This window comes from Parasteatoda tepidariorum, chromosome 10 (assembly GCF_982258835.1).
Source record: "Parasteatoda tepidariorum strain Cologne lab strain chromosome 10, Ptep-v5.0, whole genome shotgun sequence".
NCBI lineage: Eukaryota > Metazoa > Arthropoda > Arachnida > Araneae > Theridiidae > Parasteatoda > Parasteatoda tepidariorum.
The window spans coordinates 70,615,219-70,634,015 of NC_141764.1; the positions used below are offsets into that span (position 1 = coordinate 70,615,219).

General features: G+C 28.2%; 1 protein-coding gene across 26 annotated transcripts in view; it reads left to right on the plus strand.

Moving 5' to 3' along the window:
* LOC107436243 (uncharacterized) overlaps positions 1-18,797 on the plus strand; it is a 336,656-nt gene that overhangs the window by 210,763 nt on the left and 107,096 nt on the right. For all 26 annotated transcript variants that reach the window (XM_087152634.1, XM_087152647.1, XM_087152636.1 and 23 more), the window contains exon 2: positions 14,513-14,737. In XM_087152634.1, coding sequence (XP_087008760.1) covers positions 14,513-14,737 — 225 coding nt within the window. The remainder of the gene's footprint in view (positions 1-14,512; positions 14,738-18,797) is intronic.

Here is an 18,797-nt window from a genome sequence, read left to right on the forward strand (position 1 = left end):
TTTATACTACAATGATTCGATAGCTTCAATTCTTTCTATGCAACAGAAATTATTACTATTATCAATTTCATACATTAATTTCCCAATACCTATAATAATAATTGTTTTAGGAATTATTCCCTACAATAGTAGGTTTCATTTCAATATGACAGCTTCAATTCCATTAAAAAATTTTAAATCTATAAAACAATTTTAAATCAATATAGCAGAAATTTTCATCTCGTACAACAATAATTCAATAACTTCAATTCCATGAAATGGTAATTTAATATTCTCATTTCCACACATCAATTTTACAATCCGGGTAATAATAATAAGGATTATAATAATTTTTTTCCTTATAATAGTACTTTCTTTTCAACGTAACAGTTTCAATTCTATTTGACAATTTTATTTCCATAAAATAATTATAAATCGGTATAACGAAAATTTCAATTTTATGCTACAATGATTCTATAACTTCATTTCTATGTAACAGAAATTATTACTATTATCAATTTCATACAGTAATTTCACAATCACTATAATAATAATAATGGTTATAGGAATTATTCCCCACAATAGTAGGTTTCATTTTAATATAACAATTCATTCCATTTAAAAATTTTAGTTCTATAAGATAATTTTAAATCAATATAACAGAAATTTTCGCCTCGCACAGCAATAATTCAATAACTTCAATTCTATGTAATGGTAATTTAATATTATAAATTTCATACATTAATTTCACAATAATAATATTAATAATATAACCTTATAATAATAATAATAATCATAATAATACGAAGGATTATGGGAATTATTTCCTATAACAATAGTTTCGTTTCAGTGTAACAGTTTTAATTCCATTTATTCCAGTTTCATTCCAATAACTTCAATTCTATATAACAGAAATTATTACTTATCAATTTCATACATTAATTTCAGTATCCTTATGATGATAATAATAAAAATGATTATAGGAATTATTCCCTATCATAGGTTTCATTTCAATATAACAGTTTAAATTCCATTTAACAATTTTAGTTCCATGAAGCAATTTCAAATAAGTATAGCAGAAAATTTCTTGAACACATTTTTACTTTGCTAAGTTAAATTCCTAGTAACTAATTTCCCATAATTCCAATTACATTTAATATACATAATATTTATTATAATAAAATTTTTCTCTATAAAACTTTCTCCAGTTAATGCTTACCTTAAGGAATGATCATATTTCACGCCCGACTACAATTTCAGCAGAAATCGTTTGCTTTCGTTCCGCTTCGTCGAACGTTAATATATTCTTCTTAAAAGCCGGTAGGTTGGAGGAAAAATATAAACACGATTATCGCTAAGAAAAATCTAATGTTTTCTTGCGTTAGTACATTTTGTATATCGTTTTTTGATAGCCAAATCGAGCAGCAGCTTGGACATTTGAAAAATGATTTTCCACCTTAAGATCAATAAAATTATCTATTCCGTTCAAGCTTGATTCTTTTCTTAGAATATTAAGTACCTAACTACAGGAGAAATAAATACGGAAGGAATAATTTCTTATGAATTTATACAAAATAACTTTTTTTTTTTGCTTATTAAGTGTTTGTGTATTGTGGAATATATAATGTCTGTGAAATGGAACGCAATGGCATGTCTGTCTTGTATAATGGAACTAAACTTCAGCTTTTTTCTATGCGAATTTTCTCTGAATCGTATTAAGATCTTCTCTAATTCTATTTCTTTTTGCTACAATAAAGTAAAAATTGAAGGAATTTTTTTTCATTTGTTCTGAAAAATTTTAGTATAAATGTCTACACTATAAAGCATGCTTTCTGAGTGCTTTTCTGTTTACTGAAATTTGTATTTTTCATGACTTTGCTTATCGATAATAGATCATATTGAAACTTTATCGATATTTTCACGAGAGCCATGGTGGTAAAAGGGATAACGCGTTCGTCTTTCAGTGATTTGAACCAATTTTCAGTAAATTTGCATTTTGATTTGAAGATTGATTGATATGATTGATTTTGACTACGGCGAAAAATCAGTCATGAAAATTTGACTAAAAATTTCGAAATTTGGCTAATACTTTTAATTTACTGCCTAATAATTTGAAGTCATTAGCCTGATATTTTATATACTATATATACTATTTCATACACTTCATACTATTTTATGCGCTATATATTATTTTATGCATTGTTTACTACTTCATAATGTACTACCTGTAGCCAACGCTCTCTATGTTAAAAATAATATGATATATGATATGATAGAACGTAGAAAGAACATAGCAATACAAAAATTTGAGCGAAAGCAGTCGAATAGTTTCTGAAAAATCGAATTTTGAAAATGATTTTTTGCACATTTTACAACAAATAACCAACAAATACTGGAAAATTAGTCTTATTTAATTAAGCAAAGTTTCATAATATTCGACGGTTCTTTCGCATCATTCCGAGTTGAAAACCTATTTATTTAGTTTTGATTACTGATACAATCAAGTGTTGTAGTATCAGAATAATAAGCTGCTGGTATGTTATTATTTCGTCAATCTCTGCGTTATATCAAAATCTGTTTTTCGTTTGAGCGTAATTATGTCTCTGTCATAATGATTATTTTCTTTTCTTACAATAACAATTCAAAACTTATGATTAACAAACGCGTTTTGTCTGTATTTCAAAAGACTTAATAAGCTTTATCTCCTGTGTGTACAAAATCAAACAATTATCTCTTCAACATTTGTCAACCTTTTTTAAAGTGTGTTTGAGTGTCATTTTCAACTGAGTCATTAAAGAATTTTTTTTTATATTACTTATTTAAAGTCAATTACTACTTGAAGAGAATTTACAATGAAGAAAATTTTTATTTTAGTTACTTTTTATTAAATAATTTAAAAAAATTTCTCCCGTATAAAACTAAAATTAATTAATATAAATTTAATTAATTTAATAGTTGGAATTCGGGAGAAAAAGGAGCGTGGCATCAAACAACTATAAAAGTATAAATTTGATGACGTGAACCACACGTGCTACCACGTAATGTTCTTCATTGAATTTATCTGACACAGCGAATATAAAATAATTAAATATTTAAGTGTGTGCAATAAACTATTGTCCTGCAGTGGACTGATCATTAAGACACGGTTCCCAGCAGATCACAGAAGTCAAGCATCACTGGTTGCCGTCAGTGTGCGGGTGGGTGACCATTTGGATCAGTCTGCGTAGGGATCGAGGGTGTGCGGTATTGGTCCTCGTTAAACTGTGCTACCGTAATCAAACCGGATCAAAATTATGATGGCATGTCTTCGGATCATCTTCCGGGATGTTTCCATCCATATTCATTTAATAATAACCGGTGACTTGCCATAGTTTCTGTTTAATATTGTCACTCAAAAAAGTGTCAATAACTTATTATCGATCATCGACGAATATTATATACATTCAAGCACTTCACCCTTTAACGGGCCCTTTATTTCTAGTAAAGGTAAATTAAAGTATTTTTGGAATTGAAATTGTTTTAAGAACAGTAATTGATATATATATAAAAAAACTGATTTAGTTTATAAAAATGCCATTTTTTTGGTGGTAAATATATTTAACATAACCTATTAGGAACTTACTGACTTTTATTTTTCTTTATTTATTCCTTATTATTTTTCTTTATAAATTCCTTAAATGCTACAAACTTCAAAAGGAATTATGTATTTTATAACTTTTATACGTTTTTTTAAAAGTGACAAATGGTTAGCAATTTTATTCAAACTTACTGTAAGAAAGCTGAAGTTATTGTAAAATGGTAACCTAAATTAAAAGTGGTAAAACGTGGCGGTAAGTATACTTACCACGGCCTTCAAAAGGGTTAATAGAGATGTCTAAGCTGACATCACTTCACTTATCTGAAGTTTTCACTACTGGAAAGGCATCAATGATTAATTCGTTACAACCTATTGGAATACATTTCATTTTACAGCAAAATAGTGTAAACAACTGGTTTATATAAACAACTGGTTAACAGCAGCACTATTACGGCAATTGAATGATAATAATCAAGTCATATAGTTCAGCCTCTGAATTGCACATCATTGTAATTTTAACGAAAATATTAGTTTCTTAAAAATCAATGGTTATTTCATTAAAAAATATGCAGATAATTTGATGCAGAAAAGTCAAAACTGCTTTTAGTTCAAACATTTGTATTTTCATGCGATAATTGGATTCTTACAAGTTACAAGTGACATTATTGTAGGTAAATCGTGGGTATTTATAGATCAAGAAGCTACTTTCAGTTTAAAGATTTCATTCATTACATCAAAAAGATTTTAGTTATTACTTCAAATTTAGTCTCCGAACTTTTATTTTATGGTTAGCAAAAGTACTAATTTATAATTGTAAAGGATGAATGTCCATTCCTGGTGTCACCTATAAATGGAATTTCTTTTAATGCCCAACATAGGTAAACATAATAATTTTATTTACCTTTCCTGCTTGGACCGTCATAAACAAGTGTCTTTTAATTTAAAAAAAAAAAAAAAAAAAAACTAGCGATAAATTTTATGTTCGATAGTTTATTATTGAACTATATAGATTTATATGCAGCTGTCTTCTGTGAGCCCTATGTTTATTTTTCCCTTTTACCCAATATGGAATTACAATTTTATTTTATATCCTTCGTTGAACAGCCATCCGAAATTTCAGTTTGCGACTACCAATGTTCAACTTCATGTCCTTGTAATTTTGAATCCAATCCAGAAGACAAAGGAACTCCTAGATCATGTAAACCATAGTGGGTTAATTATATTCATGTAATTCTCAATCTTAAAGATCTGTTTTTTTTATGTAAATGAAATGGAGGCCGCGTATCTTTAAAACAGTTGTTTTTAAAAGAAAAATGGACTATTTTTCCACACATAATTTAGAATATAAAATATTTTATACTTTTGACATTTTACAAATAAAAAAAAACACAGCTTTATCTTGGGAGCGAAATATATAAATTTCAAATAAGTTAACTTTTTAGAAATATTTAAATTTTAATTGATTTTTTTCAAAACTATATTTTTTATGCTCATGATTGAAGTTTGCGCACATATTTTTTGTATGTAAGTTTATTATTTAAACCTACAATATACTACTTTGCTCTGAAATATTTTTACTGTAAATTTTGGTGAAAGAAGTGAATTTCATCTTAATATAGATATGACAATGTAAAAATCATGAAATCTTATTATTTTAGCATTTCAGAATAATGGTTATTTCATTATTAAGCAAATAAATTAATTAAAAATAAATAAATTAATTAATTAAAAATAAATTAATTAATTAAAAATAAATTAATTAATAATAATATAATATAAATGTTAGCAGATTATATTCAGAATTTTTAGTATCCTACGATAAATATACGATACAGATATCATAAAAATTTGGAAATAAAAATTAAATTTCAAATTAAAATTTCACCTGCAAATTGGAATTTTTAAAATATTATTTTTAATCTCAAACTATGAATATTTAATCTATAAAAAAACAGAATTTAATTATATTTTCTATTCTAAACTGCGTTCCAAAAAACTGTCAATTATTTTTTATCAAACAGTTTTAAAGGCGTGCTTTATTAAATCAAATTATACCTTAAAATATCTTGCATTTCAAAACTAGAAAGAAAAAAAAAATACAAAATTTCGAAAAAATATTTAAAATCATTAAATTCTACGAGATATTTTTATTCATTACGCATGAAATCCTTAAAATTCTATTATTCTTAGATGGCTTTTATCATAACATCCGCCTATTTGCACTCCTAGCTTCCAGGTAAAAGGGTTGGCCAAGAATGTTCGGTGGAAAATTGAGGGGAGGGGGTCGTGAATTGAGTCAAAAGTTTATAGACAGTGAAAGTGCAACCTTCACCTTTTCTTAAAGTTCACGCGCTATCTTTCGTAGTAAACTTGAAAAACTACGAAAAAACGTAAGAAGTTGGGCGGGGGAAACCGGCTTGTTTGGAATGCCCACCTCACCGTGTAGATTTGCATTCTTCTACATGAAGTTTTTTTTTTTTTTTTAATAAATTGATACTTGGTTTGATTTCTCTGGAAATGAATGGATTTCTTCATGTTAGTTTTATTGCCACTACATATGGTTCTTATGAAATTTCGTTAATGAGGTATATAGGCGGGTGGCATTGTGCAAATTATGCGGCATGCGATTCGGAGAAAGAACTTTATTGTATATTGGGTGGTTTAATTAGTATGTTATTTGGTTTCTCCACCATGGCTGTAATGTCTTAATCAGATTTGATTCAAAAATGTCTCTCACACCAAGGAATGATATTTATCTAAGAATTGGGTTTTATCAGTTTAATAGACGATCTTAGGCTTGTGGGGGTCCTTTTAAATTCTTCTCTTTTTGCGAAGGTTATAAAAATGGATAATTCAGAATTCCATTAAATTTTCGCGTAATTTTTTTAAAATCAATAATTTTTTTTTCGAATTTTAGTCATAAATTAGGACAGTTTAATTAAAGAATTATTTTTCTATTATTTATATTACATTTTTATTGTATTTATATTTATTATTTATTTTCTTTATATTTATGATTTTTATTATTTATATTCTATTATTTATATTTATTACGTTTTTTATATTTATGATTTTTATTATTTATATTCTATTATTTATATTTATTATGTTTTTTATATTTATGATTTTTATTATTTATATTATATTATTTATATTTATTATGTTTTTTATATTTATGATTTTTATTATTTATACTGTTATATTTATTATGTTTTTTATATTTATGATTTTTATTATTTATATTATATTTATTATTTATGTTTTTTATATTTATGATTTTTATTATTTATATTATATTTATTATTTATATTCTTTATGTTTATGATTTTTATTTAGATTATATTTATTATTTATAATATATTTATTATATATATTCTTTTTATTTATGATTTTTATTATTTATATTCTATTATTTATATTTATCATTTATTTTCTATTTATTTTTATTTATTATTTTTATCTAATTTCCTTTTCTAATTTTGGATCATTTTTTTAAAATTATATCACTGATATATATCAGTAGCAGGGCCTTTAAAGTGACCCTGATTAAATAATCGCATGTATTTCGAGGGTCACGTAGGGTAAAGTGGATCTATCTATTTTCTCCTTTTAAACTGAGATAATTTGTTTAATATTTTTTGAAACATTCACTGGGATTGCGGCAAGCATTTTTGTTTCAGTTCTAGGAACTTATAAAAAATGTAATGCTTACAAACTATCTGCTAATGATCAACTTATACAATATGTTAGTTTAATCTGTTGACGAACTTTCATCTAATATCACTAACGACTGGCAAAAACTATTAATTTTAGTTAAATCGGTATCTAAAGAACAGATCTACGAAGAAATTTGAGAAGTAACTTCAAAATTTTATTTATTATGAATTGTTTTCTGAGGTGGGTTAAAGTGGGTACATAGTTAGACTTAGTTAAGTGTTGTATGATAGGTATATTATTTTACTTTTGGGTTAACTTTAGTAAGTATCTAATGCTCTATATTTTATAATGAAGTAGCTAAGAAAATAATTTACTTGCTTGATTATAGCCCTACATAGTCATTAAACTGAAGTTTTTTTTTCTTCAAAATACTTGTTCTCGACTCTTATAAATGTATGCTCCCAATACTTGTTCCAGGAATTATCTTCTGGATTGAGCGATGATAGTCGTTAACTCAGAATTGGGTCGGCTGTTTAACTCCAGTTATAAAATAAACTCAAACTCAGAAACTCCAGTTTGCATATGCAACTAATACACCAAATGTGAAAGGGAATTTCCCAAGTTACAGTTTTAAGTTTTAATTTTCGTTGAAAGTTTTATTAGGATATTTTTTATTTAACCTAAATTATATGTTTCGCTCTATCATTATAAACTATTTCAGTTGCATTAGATTTTTCTCACTCTTGTATGAAAAAAATTCCACATATTCTCTTCAATTTTATATCTTCTAAAAAACAGGATTTTTTTCCTATGCTTTAATCGTAATTAATGTTTTTCATCAACAACAGAAATAACTCTCAGAATTTGATTGTTTTTTGCTCTTCTTATACTATTATAATCACATTCTTTTTATTCCGGAAAAAAACTTGAATAATTACTTAAACAATAAATAATAACCTCCTTTGTCATAATCTTCATCCCAATTTATATTCATTTCTCTGTTATTTTCCGTTTGTGTTTGAATTGTAAATTTATTTGGAAGACCAAGTTTATTTGAAATCCGTCCGTAAACAAAATTCATCTTGAAAAACTTCCTCTATCGCAAGTAAAATTGCATTTCCTTTTAAACAAAAGTAATGAAAAGGATTTCGCCTCTTTCAGTTATTCAATTATCATTTACGAACGCGCACAGCGGAGATTTGGGCTTTTGAATCATTTTCCATTCAAAATAAGAAATAAATATTTATGAGAATTTGAAAATCTTTTATTGTGTAGCATTTATTTTCTGCTTATTTTGAGTTATCGTTCTTAAATTGGGGATTTGCATTTATTTCGTTGATAAAAAGTTTTATTCACACATTCAGTTAAATCCTGGAGCAGCTTTATAGCAAATTTAAGTATTAACGTTTTTCAATTCTTTTAAATTATAAAAAAATAAATCTTCTCTCTTGGCAGAATTATTTAAATAGCTGTTACAAATCTTAGATTTATGTTTAGAATTAAATTTTTATTCCCAGATGGTAAATACTAATTTTATTTAAAAAAATGGTTTATAGTAAGTGCGTTTTTTAATTTGTTTTATTTCCAATTTTCAATATGTTTTTCCTAATTTAAAGCAATAACTTTTTATCTAAGTGCCAAGCAATGTTGTTTCTTTTAAGTAACTAACAATTAAGCTTATTGAGCAATTGGTTTGTGTTATTGATAATATTATGATGAGTAGTACTGTATATTCTATTTACTATTATAAAAGTAAATAAAAAGTTACATAAATCGTATTTAATCTATTTGTAGAAAATGTATAATTGCTAAATTAAATTTTACTGAATCCTATCTGGAGATTGGTTCCCACAGGTTTCAGACTGTTCAGAATTTTACTTACCTTGGTTCAATAGTTACTGCCGACAATAACATAGACAATGAGATTCGGAGTCGTCTAATTTGTTCAAATAAAGCTTTTTATGGTTTAAAACGTTTTATCAAATCCTCTCTTTTATCAAAAAATACAAAACTTTTACTCTATAAAACATTAATTAGGCCAATACTTACCTATGAATCTGAGACCTGGAACCTAACTCAAGCTGGTGAAAATAAAATTGCCATTTTTGAGAGAAAAGTTTTGAGGGCCATCCTTGGTGGGATTAAAATAAATAATTCCTGGAGAAGACGATATAATACTGAACTGTATAAAATCTACAGAGAGCCAGATATTGTGACATTCATTAAAATACATCGAATGAACTGGGCAGCTCACATTTTCAGAAGGAATGATGACTCAAATTTAAAAAAAATCCTGTTACACAAACCCCTAACGAACAGGAAAAGAGGTAGACCCTGGCTGAGATGGTTGGATTTAGTTGAGACTGATTTCCTTACTCTAAAGGAGAAAAACTGGCGAACAAGTGCAAAAGTAGAGAGAAGTGGATTCGAATTCAAAGGAAGGCACTGGCCCACCCTGGGCTGTCTAGCCAGATATGATGATGAGAAAATGTATAAGCATAATTGTTTTCGTTTTATAGGTTAAGTAAAGTTTTTGATTAAGGAAATAGTCTTAGATAAAAGTAACCTTGTATAGCCAAGAACGCTTTTCATCTGAGAAATAAATTTAACTTATCGAATGTAATAAAGTTAAAAATTTAAATTTCTGATAATTTGTAGCTTAAACCTTACTTCGAAAGACAAAATAAATGTTACATATGATTTCAGTATCTAAAAAATTGTCTATTAAAAAAAATCAGACCGACTGGCTAGTTATACTTCCGGAATATTCTTTGCTGGTAGAAATTTTATGAATATTATAATCATATTTGAGTTCATAGTTTCTCATTTAAGTTTATTTTTTACCCTTAACCTTTTGTAATTCGAAAAACATTTTAATATAATTTATGTTTACGATGGTTCAATGGTTAAAGCACTGAACTGTTTTTTTGAACTGGGGTTCGATATTCATTGACAGCCATAAGGTCACACAGCTTCAGATCGATGGGTACCAGCTTGTCTGAGAAGTAAAGGCGGCCTATGCGCAGTGCTGACTACATTGTCACAATCATACCGTTAGTCCCGAAATTGGGGAATCTTAATCTATGACCCCTCTCGGTATTGCGAGATTGTTTTTATGTGTGAGGTATACACCGAAGAGCCATTACATTATAACCACCCTGCTAATAACATGTAGGACCACCTTTAGCCCTAAAAACTGCTAGCCCCCGCCGTGGCATTGATTCCACAAGGTGCTGATAGGTAGTCTGAGGTATCTGGTACCAAGTGCTCACCAACTGGTCCTGCAATTCCCTCACATTGCGAGGGGGTAGCGTGGCAGCACGAATTTGGTTTTCCAAGTAGGACCACAAATGCTCTATTGGATTAAGGTCAGGTGGATTTGGGAGCCAAGACATGACTTGAAAGTCACTGGAATGTTCCTCGAACCAATCCATGACGATTCGACCCTTATGACATGGTGTATTATCCTGTTGGTAAACACCATCCCCCGCAAGAGAAACTGTTGTCATGAATGGGTGAACCTGGTCTGCAACTATGTTTCAAGACGTCAGGGATTGTTCTATGAGGATTATGGGTCCTAATGCGCCCCATGAAAACATTGTTCCTGGGCGAGAAACCATGAAAGCCTGGGCGAGCCCATTGTTACAGATGGAGGGTGGTCATAATGTAATGGCTCTTCGGTGTATATTTGCTTCTATATTATAAAGATAATTATAATTTCTTTTTCCTTAACTTTGACATATTCTTATTACGAAAGGAAGAAATAAGGAATGAAACTAAAAAAATAATGAAAAAAAAGTGTCCTGTATTGTTGTACTGTACTGCGACTTAGATATCTAGACAATTCCAGGTGTCAAATCTCGTCAACTACTATGACGCTCAGTAAATAGAAGTGAGCAGCGTTAGATGAAGATGAATTCGACAGTTGGGATTTGGAAACAATACCCCAAACTTATTTTACCACAATTCAGGAAAATAGATGTAATGGCATTGAATTGAAAGTGTCTCTATCATTCAATCAATAAAATTTTCTTTTTGCGTGACTCAGGTTTTATCTTTTTTTTTTAAATCGAGTTATTGAGTTTAAAGACGCTCAGTCGCTAACGTAATTTTTCTCAAAAAATAGAAAGTATGTCATATGTTTTAAGATTTTCGAAATTTTTAAAAAAAAGCTTTGAAATTTTTATTTTATTTCATTACAATCTTGTTTGTAAACATTGTTTCCTTAAAAATTATTTCTACAAGATTTAAAAAAAGAATTTTTTGTAATAGTTTACAAACATGTTTTATAATTTGCATTAAGTTACATTTTTATAACTGAAGCGCAGTGTGGTTTGAGACTAAGTGACATAGCTGTGAGTTTCAATAAAATAGTTTCAAAATTAATGCTTTGCTGTTTTTGGGTGTGAAAAAACAGATTGTCCGCAAGCTTTCATTTCGTATAATCTATAAATCTCTCAGTCATTTTAACAGTTTGTGTCATGGAGATCGCTATATCGGCTTATTAAAGAACTGCTAAAATAGAGGCTTTTTACTGTTATTGTCCAATACATTTGGACGATTTTTTCCATATACACCTGGAAGGCTGTTTGTTGCCAAATACATCAGGAAAACTGCTTGTTACCAAATACACAAGGAAGACTGTTTGTTGCCAAATACACAAGGAAGACTGTTTGTTGCCAAATACACAAGGAAGACTGTTTGTTGCCAAATACACAAGGAAGACTGTTTGTTGCCAAATACACAAGGAAGACTGTTTGTTGCCAAATACACAAGGAAGACTGTTTGTTGCCAAATACACAAGGAAGACTGTTTGTTGCCAAATACACAAGGAAGACTGTTTGTTGCCAAATACACAAGGAAGACTGTTTGTTGCCAAATACACGAGGAAGATTGTTTGTTGCCAAATACACAAGGAAGACTGTTTGTTGCCAAATACACGTTTCCACTTAAAAAGCACTTTGATATTGTAATTAGTACCTTTATTTTTTATGATACTCGAAGATTAGTAACAAAAAAAAATTAATGTTGTGAAGTTAAATTTTAAAAAAAAGATCGTTAAACAAGAAATTTCGATTTTTTCCCCTTCAAAAAAGTAACTTAAGACCTTCTAGAGTTAGTTTTTTCTTAATCAATCCGCTAAATAAACCTTTAAAAGCATTTTTTCTTAATACGTTACAATACATCGTGCATTTTTGTGCCATATTAAATTATTATTATATTAGGAAATATATAGCAAATATGATGGTTATGGGCAATAAATTTACAAAAAAGTTAAGAAAATGAATTATTATGATTAAAATTATTTATTGATTAAAATTAAATTAGTCGATAAATAATAGGATTGGTTGATGAACAATTATTGAAGAGGTACTGTCAACTAAGCATTTATTTTGTGGATACATAACAATTTAATAGAGAGGTTTATTTTAATGAGAATTATATTTATCAAGCAATGATTTTGTCAAGAAAATGAAAAAATACTAATGAATAGGTTGGGGAAAAAAACAATCAGTATAATGGAAAGTACGATTTGTGAATGGGATTTATAATAACCCGAAGAATATTATTACAGCAACTTTACGAAAAATCATCAAAAATAAAAGCATAAAAAAATTATTAGTGCATTTTCTATTGATTTACCTTTTCCCACGTTATTTATAATTTTTTATTTTATTTTAAGAAGTGGAATTATTATGAGACCGCTCAAAAGAAGTGCACCTCAGAACATATAAATTAAGTCTTCTTAACAACATACTAAGTTTTAGAATAAGATCTGATACGCTAGTAATATGAATGGAAATTAATGGCGTAGCCATGACTGCTGTGGCTTTAGTTTTCATGGCTTATTGATCTAGGATATTCTGCACCAGTACACTCAAACCTTGAATGAAACTGCATTTGGTATCACTATGACTGCTAAGAGTCCAATCTTAATGACTAATAATTAAATTACGCACCGGTACAATGAATGAAAGTTGAGTTCGGTGTCACCATGTCTTCAAAGTCTTAAATAGTTGTCTTTCTTTTAACTGGGGAATTATCTAATGAACTATTTTCAAATGTTAAATTCCTTTTTTATTTTCAATTTTAATCGCTTCCCTGATTATCCCGAGTTAACTCGGATATGTATAAATTGCAAATATTTATCACCCCGAGAAAACTCGGGCTTAGCAGAATTTGTCAGTACGTTTTGTTTTATCTCTTATTTACTCAACCGAAAGCAAAATAATAATAATCTGCAGGGTTGTTACAGGCGACTAAAATGCAACTATTCGCAACTATTTTTGACATGAGGCGACTACGGCAACTTTTTTTTGCCTGAAAAGACTAAAAAAACAATTATTTTCAGGAAAAGGAGACTATTGGGAGACTTTTCTAAACTCATAGCGATGTTCTTTTTTTTTTTTTTTGTGGTAAGCATAAGATGGTTTCTGAACACACTGAACTTTTTTTTTTCTTAAAAAATAAGAAATTTTGAAAATTTTGAATTGCAAATTTGAGTCAATTCGTTCAATCTGCACAGACTTCATTGTAAGTCTATTTCATTTCCCGATCGCCTGTTCAATGATTATTGCTACGAAATTCCAAATGATTTTTTTTAAAAAAAAAAAAAAGAAAAAAAAAACTAATACGATATTACGATGCGTGAATTTCGAATTTGATAAATCACTTTTCATAAATATATATATAAATATAAACATTTACGTTTTAATAAAAATTATCATATTTGCCACCAACGTGACTGAATGGATGTTATATGACAATTAAGTCATTAACAAAATTTGAGTCATATTTTTGATGAATTTTTCTTCTTATTTAGGCAACTATTTTCCTGTTTTTGACTACTATTTTCATGTTTTAGGCTACTAAAAGCACCATTTTGTTTATTTTTTAATGTGGCAACCCTGCATCTGCTGTGATTGGAAGTTTGCAAAGTTCTGTTTGTGAGTTTTCCTGTTGCATTGTGGGACTGCACACGCGTTTTGTGCCATTGTATATACGATGGTTGCTGAATTTACGTAGAAAAATTTAAAAAAAGAATATCGCTTGGTGGTGTTCCATGTTTCATAAACTATCATACAAAGACCAATATTTAACTTTTTTCATTTGCCCGAAATAACTCGGGATAGTAAATTGATGGTAAATTAAATGTTTTTTAAGCATAAAAAAATGTAAATTAATCTTAAAACTTGTGTATTATGTTTTGCTATTTAATGAAATAAAAAATATTTTGCATTTTTTTCAAAAATTTTATAAGGGTAGCGGTTAATTAGTAATTTTTTTTTTCAATTACAGTACCCGAATGAAAAAAGTGGCTCCTCCACCACCACCTCCTCCTCCACCAGTGGTGGCTAAACAACCACCCCTTTCCAATGGCAACATTCGGAGTAGTAGTGCTCCTCCACCTATGACCACCACTCCTGGTGAAGATTGCGCCATTGATGAACTTCTGGAAGGACGCATGGATTTGCAAGTCGTCCTTCCAGACCTCAAGGTGGTAAAGATGACTGTTGATCGCAGGTCAGTTCCTATTAATTATTCTCATAGATTAGAAAATGTTCAAATATTGTGAATGAACTGAATACGTTAAGCTTTGTATTGGTGTACTAACATGTATGAGAACAAGGTGGTTTTTTAAAGTTCGTTTATCTATCCAGCAAAGTAGCAGGCAGGCAGCTTGCAGTTGAGGGACAGGAACAGAGATCTTGAAAATGCATCCTGTAAATTTATGTAATTTTTCCCTAATTTACGAAAGCAAAAAAAAACTTATGTCCTTGTATACAGGCACTGGCGTAAAGCACACCAGCAATCTCATTGGCGGGTGGGGGGCCGGAGCTCTAGAAAAAAGAACACTATAAGGTAAAATAAAAATGCTTTTTTTTTATTCATAGGACATTTTTTTCAATTTTCTAAATAGTAATAACTTTGGGTATAATTACTGCAAGATAGTGAGTAATTTTCCTTTTCAATGCGGTAAGTTTTTTTCATCACAATTGCGATTTTCGTAATCGAAAATCAAAATAAAAGTAACGATTATAAATTCCCGAATATCTCTTCACCATCTTGTTTTATATTGCAATTTTAAATTTTTTGTAGCAAGCCTAAGTGCACATGTTAAGTTTCGTTTGCATGCTAACTTGGACAGACATGGGTCGTCTATCGAGTCACGTGACTAATGTTATACTACTTTTTAAAACAAAAGTGAACTGATTGTAGTAATATTAATTAAATAAATATGAATTTGATTCCCTTATGATCAATACCGAACCAATAAATGAAGCGGAAAAGCATGTTATGTAGCCATTTTGAAAATACTCTGCTTTTCAAACTTAAGATCATGAAATTATGGATTGATCGCCGGAAAGTTTATAGCGACGTGTCATCGTTCAAATTTGCTGCAACCTTAATATGGTTCAAAGTTTAATCCTACCATACTTCTAAAACTTGCTTAGATGGTTTAACTTGATGGGAATCGTGGTTCATATATCACCTTAAAATTGCTGTGAATTTGCTCCGTATTGTAAAGGTACCGATATTATAATTCAACGTTGGTCTCTCTTTTCTGAGAAGGCAAATATAGTAGCACATTACTTCCAAGTCTAAAAGTCTGCTGTCTTCTAGAGAAAATGAAAGACATCACTGACGCGTATAAACAGTTATTAAGACTTTCCTGAAACGCGTAACTCTTCATTGGGATAAAAATAATAAATATAAAAAATAATTAAAGTAATAAGTAATAAAGAAAAATTTGAGGCAATCACCACAGATTAATCTTGGTCTTTGTAAGCAAAATTATACCAATATTTTGCACACAAATAATTTACTTTTCATGAATATCTGTAAAAAACAGATTTATATTACAGTGAAACCTCACGTTACGGACACTCTTATAAAATGGTCACGTCGAAAAAAAATAGTTTTTAAACTTTAAATAAATATCAATGTAAATAGTTATTATAGATTATTTAATCATTTCTGTATCATGGCAAGTATTCTAAAAACAATATATAGTGTTGCACTTTGTTATTAGTGTACCCTACCCGTAAGCGTATTGACAAAACATACCGTAGATTGTAAAGGGGTTGGCGAAAATATCAATCGGCGTTGAAGGAGCGTCTTGCAAACCGCCAAACAGCTGTGTGCTTATGTTTTTCTTTTGTTTTCGGTATCATGTATCTATCATTCACCAAGTTATATATGGGTGTCACATTTCAGAGTTTCAAATAAGCTGATCTTCATTAGATTCTTCTGCATTAAATGAAATATAAAGCGTATTTTTTTGTTATAGCTCCGACATAATCGTTTGTATTTGTTAACATAATTGTGTTTATTAGCGTTTTTTAGAAGATCGTAATAAAACTAAGATAAAAAAAATTATATATTATTACCTCCATAGCCCCCTTCTGTATTTTCATAACTTTCATTAAATGTATACGCGTATTTCGAGTAGTGAACTTCTTTACCTACTCATCCACTTATTAAAATTAATAATTTCACAATAACCTCTAATCCTTAATAATGAAACGATTATTACAAAAAAATTTGTTTACTTAAAAGATTAAAAAAAAAATTATTGTTCAGCAGTGACTTTACTACTAATTCTATATTCATTAATTAAACTTAATGGTTCTGCTCGATAACCATTTACAATTTTTTTAAAGTTTTATTTAATTTTCAGTTATTATGGAATTCCTTAAATATTTTTCGACGTAGAGGTTATTTAGCAATAATGCGAAAAGCTGAAATTTATAAATGTATAATATTTATAAATGTTAAGAGAATTATTAGAAGCTATTTTGTACTAATTATTTTAGTTGAAATGTTCATTATACACAGTTTTATAAAAATAATCGTAAAATTTATTGAACGATGGAGACATTGACATTTTAAAATGCAAGTAGAATTCAATAATCATTTCATTTTATAACTGTAAAGCGGTAGATAAGTAACTTCGTTATCAAGTTTTACATGATACGAGAATATTATGCTATTGCTTTATAATGAAAGAACAACATTTTAAGTTCTAAACTTTTTGTGGAAAAGAAAAAAAAAAACGAAATTTTTTTCCTGTCATCGGTGTTAGCGATTAGAGAGTGTTTTATCGTATAAATGTTAAGTCAGTACTGTTCCATTTTAAATAAAAATGCATTTTGCTCCGGAAAAAAAAATTACTTGAATTTGTCAATAGAAATTCCTTAATTATTGTAGCAAGAACTTTTAAATTTCTAATCAAACTTTCCTCTATTATAATTTTGTGCAAATAATTATTATTAATAATATAAATGACTATTAAAAGGAATTAATTGAGAATGTTCAATTTTAATAAATTAACTGTTTACGCAATCAGATTAATAACTTTTTTCATAATTTACAAATGGAGAAAAAGTCTTTTACAGTTTAAAAGTGAAAAGAAAAATAAAGTTGAGATTAAATTTATAAAGTAAGCATAACTCGAAGAAGGTTGAAGTAAGGGCATTAAAATCAAAATTTCAAAAGAAAAAAAAATCACCTTTTAGTGTACAGTGAGCAATAAACGAAAAATCTAAAACTAACTTTTGATCTAATGATCAGATCTTTACGTTCTAGGACTCAAACTTTAGATTTAGAATTTCCCTAATTCCCTACCACTATTGTAGATATTTACTTTTCACCTAACTTGTAAAATTGTAAAGTTTAGAATTTCTTACAAAATCACTCAGACGAAGTGATTGTGTTTTATTTAAATATTATTTAGAAAGAATTTTTCTAAAAGTATTTCTTTTAAAGTTTTTATCAAACTTTTGTTTTTTATTTATCTATAGTTATTGAAAGTTAAGTTGATGATTTTTAAGTTGAAATGAATGCCGCCCTGCTTTGCATATTTCAAATATTATCTCTAAAGAAATGTATAACTTAACATTAAACACCCAGGAAATTACAATTGTAAATCAAACAATCACTACATTTATTTATTAAAAAACACTCTTATGACCTGATAATAAATTGATCTAAATCTTAAATGTGAGTTTTATAACATATAATTTATTTAAACTCAGCACATACATCTAACCTCTGTGGTCGCCAATGTCTCAATTTTAAAATATAGTTTTTCTTTTATAAATTTTCTGATATTTTCATATAAAGGATAGTATTAAGTTCGAGAATTAAAAATTTGTGCCCAAAAAAGTTGCTAAAAATTATGATTATTATTAATATATGACAACAGGAAGTTTTTAATTGAAGGTTGAAATTTTTTTTAATTAAGTTATTTTTTAATTATGTTATTTTTTAATTATATTTTTAATTACCAAACTCATATAACAGTATTTAGGAATCTATAAATTTATGTTACGTATGATAGTTGCATTATAACCTGTATGCAATGCGTGTAAATAAAATATATTTTTAAAATTGTGAATTTTCTATTAATTGCATTTATTATTCTTATATTGAAAAGGTATCAAGTTATCTATGACCTCCATAATGAATGAAGTATTTACCGACTTTTATATATATTAAGGAATTGAATCAATTTTTCACAAAGTTTAAAATCTCATCTCATTCCAAAAAAAAGTTATTTCATAAAATTATGCAAAAAAGT